Source organism: Nelumbo lutea, chromosome 2 (assembly GCF_056320005.1).
Source record: "Nelumbo lutea isolate HS-2025 chromosome 2, American lotus-T2T, whole genome shotgun sequence".
Classification (NCBI taxonomy): Eukaryota; Viridiplantae; Streptophyta; class Magnoliopsida; order Proteales; family Nelumbonaceae; genus Nelumbo; species Nelumbo lutea.
Window position 1 is genome coordinate 20,344,754 of NC_142685.1, and position 11,647 is coordinate 20,356,400.

The 11,647-nt window shown below is 39.6% G+C and overlaps 1 protein-coding gene across 7 annotated transcripts in view; it reads left to right on the forward strand.

Annotated features, from left to right (window-relative positions):
* Nucleotides 1-10,411, forward strand: part of LOC148869031 (SNF1-related protein kinase regulatory subunit beta-3-like) — a 30,172-nt gene extending 19,761 nt beyond the window's left edge. For 3 of the 7 annotated variants that reach the window (XM_088972239.1, XM_088972240.1, XM_088972238.1), the window contains exons 3-4: nucleotides 9,386-9,481; nucleotides 9,572-10,411. In XM_088972239.1, coding sequence (XP_088828365.1) covers nucleotides 9,455-9,481; nucleotides 9,572-9,898 — 354 coding nt within the window. In that variant the 5' untranslated portion in view covers nucleotides 9,386-9,454 and the 3' untranslated portion in view covers nucleotides 9,899-10,411. Of the gene's footprint in view, nucleotides 1-9,385; nucleotides 9,482-9,538 lie in introns of those variants that run through there. The other 4 variants (XR_016107734.1, XM_088972241.1, XM_088972236.1 and 1 more) reach the window with 4 other exon arrangements.
* The last annotated feature ends 1,236 nt before the right edge of the window (nucleotides 10,412-11,647 follow it).

Consider the following 11,647-nt stretch of genomic DNA (forward strand, 5'->3'; position numbering starts at 1 on the left):
GGCAAAGAGTCGAGGGTGGAGGCAGAGTTATTTGATTTTCAAACCTTGAACATCACTGTACTGACCCAATGGGTACCATAACCCATCCTAACCCAACACTTCTCTTTGGACCCATATGGGTTACTCAACCCATATTGACCCACATGATATATGGGTGGGTCAAGTGGGTTGGGTAAAAAATTTCCACCCCTAAGGGGAAGTGTTAGAAGTGTAATATTATCTCTTATATAGGCAACATGGTTATTTATGTCCTTTTATATTGTTTTAACTTAAGGAGGATTAGTTTGGTCATTGTACCTAATATGATAATATCATTACTTAAATGAACAAGGTCGGTTGATGGGAGAGGTTTAGATTTTTCTCCCCATCAAGCTTTCTCTCCATTATGTTCTTTCTCTCCTTTCTTTCTTTCTCAATTTTATCTTATTATCTTGAGATTAATCTTAGGTCACTTTCAACGAGAAAGGATATATTCAGTAAGGTGTTAACACTTTGATTTTCAAATATTTTCTTTAGTTTTTGTCTTTAGTATGTTTTCATTATATATCTTTATTTGATATTTATCCTTGGTGTCATTGTTTTAAAAAACACATGTAGTTTATATATTGAGGCTTACATTAAGATCCTAACTAATGCTTTTAGGTCATTGTTTATGTGATCAGCCAAGACCCTAGATAGGTGGGACCAACACTGCGTAATGGCCCTTTACAAGATGAAGGCCTCTTAGTTTACCTTATACCACATATAAAAGAGAGTCATTTGTATTGAGAGGTTTTGTGCCTTATTGGTTTAACTTTTGCTTTCATATATAAGCAGGTTTGATCTTTTCTCTTTTTATCCACTTTGTAGCTTCCTACCTCCTTTCTCTTACCATCTATGCAGCTTTCTCTAAGGGTTATGGGGAAATCACTCATTTCTGTAGGATTAAGAATCCTGGCATGAATATATTGCCAATTAGGCAACCATGTCTACAAAAAGGCCAAGACAATGATGTTGTTGTTTACATACTTCAGCTTTGTTATGCTTCCCCATTTAGTAGGGGTCTTTCTCCTTATATATCATCAAGAATACCTTCTTGATTTTGATTGATAGAAAAAGGGATTATGTCAGAAGATCTCCTCAAGTTTCTGGATGTCCTCTTTGAAGTTGGATAATCAAGGAGGAACAGAGAAATACCAAAGGAAGAAAATTGAGGAAGGAAAACCAAGACTCCATGACTTTATTTCCTTAGCCTTTTTCCATTCATCAAGGAGTAGCTCCAATAGGTGGTCAAATGGGAGAAAATAGATTGAGATGGTTTGGTCACATGCATAGAAGACCTTTTACAGTACCTGATAGAAAAAAGTTATTTGTTACAAGTTGAAGGGGGCTAGAAGAGCTAGGGTCAAACTGAAACGGATTTGGGTGGAAGTAATAATAAATGATTTAAGTGCCCATAATTGAACAATGGATATGGCACTGAGCAGATCGGTGAAATAGGATTCACGTAGTTGAGCTCATATGGTTGGGACAAGGCTTAGATGATGATAAATAAAGGCCATTACCCAATGTTGGTCCCAACTATTTGGGGTCTTGGGAGGGGTATACTTGACATGGTCCTAATCTTTGGCTCTCCTCTCTCTCTCTCTCTCTCTCTCTCTCTCTTGCACAAAGCGGCTGCTCTCAGACTCGAACCTGCATTCTCTCACTTGGCAGCTAGAGATTTTACCATTACACCAAGTAATGGCCCCTGTTTAGATTATTCATGTAACTGCTGCAGAGGGATTATATTTGATGGCGATGATGATGGCAAAAGGAAGGTTCGTGAATGCGACTAAGTGGAGGCAAGAGTTGTAGGTTGAAGTCAAGAAATTCGTATTGGAAGAACAAAGAACCAAAAGACACCGGTCCTTGAAGGTAAGGGAAGAGAGAATGGCTATAGTTTTCTTGGTTGGAGAAGCTATACAATGGCTACAAGGTTTTGTAGACAGAGCAACACTTTCGTCAAGAAACAAGGATGGAGGAGTTTATTGTTTTCTTTAGATCGGAGATATGAGGTGACGCTCAGATGGAACCAGAAGGGTTGGTTCGTCATAGTTATAGAAGAATTTCAAGGAGGGAGAAAAACAAATGCTCTGTTTGCCTGAAAGCAAGAACAACAATGGTTGGAAGATGTTCACAGATTCCTTGCAAAAGAGGATGAAAGAACAACAATGATTGGAAGATGTTCACAGATTTCTTGCCTGAAGGCAAGAACAACAAGGGTTCTGAAGAAGGGGTGAAAGAGGATGCCTTGTTAGAAGAGCAAGGAAACCATGATGAATTTCAGATTGATAAAGCAGGAGGGATCGAAGCATTGGAGGTCGAAGTGTTTAATAGTGTTTCAGGAGTCCCGAAAGTTTTGTTTACAGGGAAGGGTGAGGATTGGAGGAAAAGAAAGGTGGTAAGTCCTAACAAAAAGGTGGAATTGGAAGGGACTTTTAGTTGAAATTGTTAAGTTGCTGCCTTCCTCCGGCTTCACCATGGTTGGTTCCTTTCGACGAGAAGAAAGGAGATGGGTGATCTTAAGGATGAAATAATCAATTAAATACTAAGGAAGGCGATGTGTTGATTGAGAACTAGAACCCATCGTGCAATGAAATAAAGATGAGATTAAAATCTTTGGCCTTCCTTTTTTAACTTATGGAAGGACCAAGTGCTGGAGAAAAGTGCAAATGTCTGCAGAGGAGATTTAGAAGTGGTGAACACCTTTGATCTTCATGCAACAAGCTTGAGGATAGCTAGAGAAAAGTTGGAGGCAGTCCCATGAGCTATCGAGCTCTTTTTTGATGGTCAGTGGAGGAAGCTGTGGATAGATTTGGAAATTGAATGGTCACTATGGGGGAATGGGTGGAAGGTTGAAGACAAAGTTGAGGTGGCAGATTGGAGGCCACGTGGCAGTGATGGATGGGAAGGAAGAATGCCATGTGAAGAGAAGTCTATAGTCGCGCTGGATATGGAAGAGGAAAGGTCGGAAGGAAAGGAGAGGGTCAATAATTATGCATGGGAAAGGAAAGAAAATTTGAATGATTTACAATAGGGAGGGAGCAATTTCGAGATATGAACGTTTGCTGAGTTATTTATTTAAGTCGGGCACAATGTCAGATCCGAATAGATTAAGAAATAAAAGAAGGATAGAAAGCGGTTCAGGCTCCATGGGCGGGTGCTCCAAACTAGGTGGGATCCAAAGGACCTTTAGCAACTTGCTGGGTAATCTCGGTGAGTCTTTTCTAAATCTGGGCGAGACAGATTTGAACCAGTTGAAGGGTCTCTTGAGTTTTAATTCATGTGGCATTTTAAGTTGTCACATGAGTCAGTTTTCAAAGGAGTTGGGAGATAGCTACGGTGGTCTATCATCTTCTCCAATAAAGCTACAACAGATTTGAGGCCAAATGAATTCGAGTAATTTGATTCTACGGAAGAACTCAGTGACTTCAGAGAGGAGTGACAAAGAAAAAAGAGGTACTTGCGATTGATGTTGATAGTGCTATTCAACGAGAAGAAGGGGATGGCAGAGACTTTCAGAAAGGCTCTAATGGAAAGGAAGAAGATTTTGAAAAAATAGAAAAAGGAGATTTGGAAGAGCAAAGAGGAGCGATGGAGGAAGAACATAGCAAAGAGGCAGCTAGGACTATGCGGGAAAGAGAAGGTAGAAAGGAGGAGGAGGAGAAGGAGATTGGTCAAGGAGATGAGAAGAGCGGGGTGGAACGAAGGAAACAACAAAGGAAGAAGAGCTAGGAGGGGAAAAAGGAGGAGACTGGGATAATGTTTCAGTAGAGGTGAAAGAAGGGGAGAAAGGGGTTGGGAATGAGTGAGGGGGAAATGAGGGCGTAGTAAGGAAGAATCGAAGTGGGATTTGTATCTACAAAAGGAAAAGATATAGGATTCTTCATTTATCAAAAGAAAAAAAAATACCGAGGACTCTTCCTTTAGAAGAAAACAGAGAGGGGAGGGAGAAAGTGGACTCAGGAGAAGGATTTGGGGAGGAAAGTGAGGATGATGTGATGATTGACGAGGTCCATGAGGTGGAGAAGAATGGCAACATTGAAAAATGGTAAATAAAGAAGTGGAAGTCAGCAGGATTTTGGGTTTGTTCTTCTTAGGTGGGGAGGAGTTTGCGAAGGAATTTAATAACTCAAGAGTTGAAAGAGCTGAAAGAAGGCTATGTGAATAGATTCACAGAAAAGGAAGAAGAATTAAGAGGGGAGGATGTGTCAGATAGAGGTCGGAAATCTGTTGGAGAATTGGAAGAAGCAGTTGGAAATTTAAACACAATCAGAATATGCAGAACTCAGAAAAACAGAAAGAGTCAACAGCAGATAACAATGTCAAAGGTTTTTGCAAGGATAAGAGGAGGCCTTTGAAATCTGAGAATGTTGGTAAAAATCTTTGAAAAAGTGACAAATCTAAGAGTGAATCTCCACAAAAGCCAGGTGGCAGGGATCAATTTAGCACCAAAAGAGATTAATGTTTGGGCCAAGAAATTAGGATGTTTAAGCAGTGAGTGGCCACTCGAGTATTTAGGGCTCCCCCTTGGTGCAAATCCTAGAAGCATAGATTTTTGGAATCCAGTTGTGGAGAGGTTTGAAGAGAAACTTGTGGTGTGGAAGAGGAATTATATCTCTCTTGGGGGAAGGATTACTCTTATCAAGTCTACCTAGCAAACCTTCCAGTTTACTACCTCTTGGTGTTTAGTTTGCCTCAAGCTGTGAGAAAGAAATTAGAGAGAATAATGAGGGATTTCTTGTGGGAACCGGGTGAGAAGAAGAAAGATCATTTAGTAAGATGGGATCTTGTAACTAGGAGGAAAGAATTTGGAGGGTTGGGGTTAGGAAGGTTGAAGGAAAAGAATGAGGCTCTACTAGGAAAGTGGTTATGGAGGTTCCCACAAGAAACAGATAGGCTGTGGCACAAAATTGTGACTAGTATTCATTGGCTCTCTGAAAATGGTTGGGATGCTGGGGTGTCTTATAGGGTTTTCAGTGCTTCACCGTGGAAAGTGATTCACAAACTCCTCCCGTTGTTCCTCAATCATGTTAGATTTGATCTCGACTCAGGTAACAAAGTCAATTTTTGGGAAAATGTTTGGGTGGGTGACTCTTCTTTAAAGACTTTATTCCCTTCAGTTTTTGCTGTCCCGCTTTAAAGGAAAATCAGTTGCTGATTTCCTGCCCCCCTCTCCCTCGCAATCTGGGTATGCTTGGAACCTGGGTTTCCGCAGAAATGTGCGTGACTCGGAGTTGGATTTGGTATCTGCTATTATTTAGTTGCTTGATGGGATTTGTATAGATTCTACCAAGCAAGACACTAGAATTTGGATACCGAACCCCCTTGGTGAGTTCAGTTGTGTGTCCTTCAAAGCTTTGACTTCTTTTCAACCTGGGGTTCATTTTCCATTTCGTGAAGTCTGGTGTCACCCTATTCCCCCTAAAGTGGGTGCCTTTTGTTGGGAGTGGTTCTTTTCTCTCTTTGGTTGCAGGTGGGAGACCCCAGTGAGCCTGGGGAGTTTGTTTGAAGCCTCCACTTTCAGGTGGCCAAAGAGAAGGGGGAAAACCTTATGGAGATGCACACGGGCAGCAGTACTTTGGATGTTATGGGAGGAAAGAAATCTGAGGATTTTTTAAGGGAAGAAAAGGTGTAAGGAATTACTGATAGAGGGGATTATGTTAAAAGTGACTTCATGGGTAAAATCGATGGAGTCATTCTCAGACTTTACTGTGAATGATATAATCAGGAACTGGAGGGCCGTAGCTTCCTCATCATTTGCTAAAAAGAAAGTAGTAAGAAGCTGGAATCCTCCTGAAGCGGGATTCCTCAAATTAAACTTTGATGGGAGCAGTTTTGGCAACCCGGGCATGGCTGGTATTGGTGGGGTCATTAGAGATGACAGGGGCAATGTAGTGGGGCTGTTTTCCGGCCCTATTGGGTGGGGAGATTCCATTACAGCTGAACTAAAAGCTCTGGTTTTCGGTATACGAAAGGCCTCGGAAATAGGTGTAAGGAAGTTGGTTGTAGAAGGTGACTCCAAAGTGGTGATAAGCTGGCTGAAGCAGGATGGAAAGACTCCATGGGTATTCAGAAATGAGATTAAGAAAATTAATCACTCCACAAAGGATATGCAGGTTTTATTTCAGTGGACTCCAAGAGCAGCAAATGGGTTTGCAGATCAGCTAACAAAGCAAGGGGCTAACAGGGAACATTGTTTTTGGGCTCTGTTGTAAGTCTACAAAGCAATTTTTAGGTGGAATGTCTTTTGGACATTGGGGTAGCCGAGGCTACCCATTCTCTGTACTAATATTCTCTTTTTTAATAAAATCATTTTCACTGATCAAAAAGAAAAAAGAAGATTGCATTCAAAAATTGAACAAGAAGAAAATGAATAAGAGTCCGTTAGTGGGTTGGGGTTTTGATTTGGGTTCTTGTTGGGTGGCATTTGTGGGTGCTTGGGGCTGGAAAGGGAGTCGTTTGTTTGTTTGATGATCGGGATCTTTGTTGGTTTTAAATTGCTTTTGTTTCCTTTTGTAAGGGGCTGACTTGTGTGGGGTTTTACTTGGCAGGGTTTTGTTTTATTTTAGTTGATTGTTCATTGGGTTTTAATTTCCCTTGGGCGATTGCTCATCACCTTTCTTTCTACTTTTTGTTTTAATAAAATTTATTGCTTTATCTTAAAAAAAGGATGCTTAATATGTGTATTTTTAACCACCATGGAAATAATTTAAAATAATGTCTTGACATCCTAATCTTTTTTTTTTTTTTTGAGAAAAGCTAACTTAATTCATTGAAAAATGAGAGGGGTACACAAGGTGTACAAAACAAACAAGGGTCAGACCCCTAAAAATTACAAAGGAGGAATCTTATCACAGTACAAGGCCTCTAAAATAGAAGGCTTAAACTGAATTTTGTTGGATACTTATAGGCACTGAGATCGTTAGGTGTGTGTGGGTGATGCTTTATGGGGGCTGCTAGGGAACCTGTCTTGGTCTATTCCAGGCCAATTGGAAGGGACTCGTTGAAAGATGACAAACTACTCACTTTAGGGTCTGAAATTTGCCTTTTCCTAAGCTATGATAAACTATTGGTAAAAGGTGATTCTGAGATGGTACTGTTTGGATGAACTCCATTGCTGATAGCCCCATGGGCAGTTGGATACTTAATAAGACTATAAGAGAAACTAGGTTGCTGGTACTACTTTCTTAATCTTGTGGTTACAGTTGGGTAGCACCCGAGCTTCTTCTGGAATTTTTTTGGCAGTGGCAGGCTAAAAGTCTTGGAAGGAGGAAACAGACACATGTTGGTGTACTGTTATTCATGTGGTAATGTGAGAGTGGGGAAAGAAAGAAATAACCAGATTATTGAAAATAAATCCGGATCCGTGGAAGGCTTTATCTCTCATATTAATTATTTGTGTAACATGTGAGCACTTAATTCTGTGGACTTTAAAGGATGTTTCATGAGTGAGTTGCATAGGAGTGTGGTGGAGCTTCTGCATGCTTCACCTTTGACTCTTGTCTCCCACTGGGTCTATATCACAAAGGAAGAGTTGGAGAAGAAATTGAGTTTTGATGGAAGTGCTTTAGGTTTGCACTGGCGCAGCAGGAATTGGAGGTTTAATCCAAGAAAGAGATGGAAATATTTGTTGGGCCTTTAGTGCCCTGATTGGGGCTGTTGATTCTACAATGGCCAAGGTGTTGGCTGCTCTGACTGGGCTTAGCATAGAAGAGATTTGGGCATAACTCATTTAACCATTGAAGGCGATTCAGCAAATACAATAAAATGATTAGAGGAAAAGGATGGTGGCCTGTGGAGATTGGCTCACTACTTGCTGAGGCTAGACATTTTTTTCCTCCTGGTTGGCTTTGATGTACATCATTTCATCCACCCCTCTTGTTGCTTTTAACGAATTAGATACATTTTTTTGAAAGAAAGATTGCTGGTATCTACTTTGCAAAATTCAGGTGGATTCTCATGTCCACATATTCTATAGTTCATGGTCTATAAAGGGAGAGAGCTGGGTCTTCGGAGGTCTGAGAAACTTGAATTTCAGACTGCAAATCGTGTAAGGGGAGAGATAAGAGGGTTTATCTCTCACTGACTTTCTATTTTTACAGTTGTTGATAAAAAATCATGTCATTTGAGGCTATTACAATCAAATGCCACAGATGTCTTCAAATCCTAACAGGGATGGTGTCACGACATTTCACTTCTGATGAATCTAAACGTCCCTGAATGCATTGCCAGTGACTTATTTGGGGTTGCCACTGCTTCTTAACCTGCATTCACTGCCACTACTCCCCTATAATTCTTATGTTCCAACCCCCCCACCCCCACCCCCCCCACCCACCCACACAAAAAAAAAAGATGAAAACAATCAATTATCTTCATACTGTTGCATAATTCCTTTGGTGGAAAGATCTTGACATTCTTACATGCAGAGGAAAGAGAAAAAAGAAGAGACTATTGGTGTTCTTTCAGACACTTTGTTGAAGTAACAATCATAAACTTGATTGATGCCTGTTGAGTTTGTGCAAGAAATTAGATCATTCAAGTCGTCCCTTCATCTGTCACATAATTTTCTTCCTTCTGTTCTTTTGGAGACTGGTAAGGGTAAAACAGGTTTATTTCTACATCTATTTCTGTAATTCAACTTGCATTGTGTAGTTGCTTTGGGGGAAGAAAATACCAAAACATGGTTTGGTATTTAATATTCAGGATATCTCCAGTATAGAGAGCTATTGGATCATTCAGTTGTTCATAGTGAATAATTAGAAGACAACCGTGTGACTGCATAGCGATTGGAGTAAGTAGTGCTGTAAGTGGGTTGGATAGGGTCCTTGTCAGGGTAGATCCTGTTCCAACTCAACAAGTAAATGTGCAGAACCAGTTCTGAACTAGACCTTATAGGGTCTGTAATCAGTACAATTTTTTTCTTTGCTGAAAAGTAACCAGGACAACCAGATCTCTAACTGATAAGACCCAAATATAATTGACAGCTATACTTTTAACCTACTTATTGGTTAAATTGACAGATTTAGAATATTACAATTATAACGTACACATGATTTTATATATGCCAATATACATACACGTGATTTTATATATACAATTATGTGTGAATTTGGAACAACCAAAACCAATCCCAACCCAATTATAATTGGGACACATACAGGTCCTATATAATTTGATCACTTTGATTCAGGTCTGTCTGGTCTGCCCTTCCCAGCCTCGGAATAAGAATTATTTAGGAAATATTTAAAAAATGGTGATAGAAATTCCTTTCACATTTTTAATGATTAATTTCTGTCATAACTATTATTCCCTTTTTGGTATTTTTAGAGTACTTATGCAAGAGTAATTGTTGTCTTTTCAGGCTCATAGACACTATAATTATCCACTATTGATGATTTGGTACTCCTAGCCAGTTATCATCTCTATTAACATGGATAATATGCATGCTGAAGATCAGGTATGCAATTAACCTTGTGATTCTAGTATTCCTGATTACTTGGATCACCTGAATTTTATGTCATGGATTACACTCCTAGCCCTGATGCAGGAGGAAGTTAGTGTTGTGGGTTTTGAGGTTCCCCACTCACCCGATTCAAGTTACAACAACCCATACCCTGGGAATGAAGATGAAGCAAGGGACCCGCCTATTGTTCCTCCTCACTTGCAACACACCTTGTTGAGCTTTCCAACAAGCAGAGATGCTTCTGCTACCCTTCCTTTGCCACAAAATGTTATTCTCAATCATCTCTACATAGAGAATAGGGAGAGTCCACGATCAGTAGTGGCACTTGGGATAACGCATCGTTTCCGTTCAAAATTTGTCACTGTTGTGCTTTACAAACCAATTCAAAGAAGGGGAAGCGCAAGTGCTTGAGTTGCAATTCTTGTTTCTTTAGGTAGGGTCTATTTTCTCCTTGTTACAGTGGGAAAAGTTGTCGTTGAACTTACATGGGAGATAGGAGTGAAGATTTTTCATTGTTTTACAGCTGCTTAGGTCATTATCATCTTGGGCTTTAAAGTTCTGCATATTGTGTCTTATACTTGGTCCTTCCTAGGAGTACCACAAGGCCAGAATTGCAATTTATTTCCAAGGATCGCCTCCATGATTTCTTCCACAGCTAGGGTCCTAGGGAGGATAGGGCCCCCTGTGCTCGTCTAATGCTTGTATTCTCTCCAAGGCGACTTGCAGGCTCATCCATTATGATCCAAGAACCTTCTGGCACACCATCTGACTATAAATATTAGCTAAAATGGTGATTACTTGCTACTTGGAATATTACTGAAAATGTTGGTTAATAGAATTACCCAGTCAAATACATTAAATTTTGTAGTTCTGTACTTATATGAAGTTTATTTTAATATTTTTCCAGGCTATATAGCCTGTAAATGTAAAGTTTCCAATAGCCAGGTACGAATATTGATGGAAAACCCGGGGCTCAAGTATGACTCGCCCAACACGGCAACACTACAACCATGAGTTGATGACTCGGCGTGTCAATCTCGACTCAAGCCGAGTGGGGTGGTAAAATAAATAAATAAATAAAACTGATGACTCAGATTTGTGATTCGACCCGAGTCTTGGCATATTTCCCTTAAAAGTTAAAAGTGACTTGACTCAGTGGGTTGCTTAGTCGAGTCTGCATTTTCGTTTTCCAAGTATCAACTATGGTGTTGAGTGTTGAGTGTTGACCTTTCAAGACCTTAAATTAAAGCTGTACCACTGAAAGTGGATTATGATCTTAGAGATTAGAACTGAGTGGAACAGAGCTTTCATGTCACGGAAGATTGAATTGTCATTTACATTTATGACTCAAATAAGAAATGTAGCGGGAAAAATGATGTATGGACGTAAACATCTCACCAAACATGGTCTTAGCAAACTAATTAAGCATTGTGCAAATTACCATTTGTTTGCAGTGTAACTTCATTTGCATTAATATAAATGCATGGAAGTGCAATTGATTACAAAATTTGCACAATGTTGGGTTAGCTTATAATATTAAGAATTTCTTAGAATGACTTACAGTGTTTTTCTATATATCTATATTATATAAAGTGGATATTTGTTTTAGTTTGGAGCAAGTCATAAGATTTAAATCGAAATACCATATATCAATATATGATTAATATTTAATTGAACACGTGCATATCGTGTGCTCTTAGACTACTACTCCATAACTGGAAAATTAATTTTCTCCCAATAGTCTTTAGCATAGGTCTTTGAATTTTTTCATGTTCTATTACAACACCACTACTGTCCCATCCTCGTCTAACTCCAGGGCCCCAAGGTGATGGAGCTTATCACCATTTAAATTTGCCTTGTAAAGCTAAATCTCATGAATAATATGACTTGGGGGTCTTCCTCATCACCGCAAAAATCACATGCTTATTCATTTCTCATATCTCTCTATCCTAGTTTTCCCTTTCTTCTATTGCTTCCCTTGATATACTATAGGTAGTCTTAAATTGAGAACTACCCTTTTGGGTCATCATCCCACACTAAGGCTGCATTTGGCATTCCTTATTTTAAGGATTTGTCTCCTTTTTGCAGTTAAAATGCCCATATGAACACTGAGTTTTTAACAGCAAAAAGGATACAATCCTTAGAATAAGGAATGCCAAA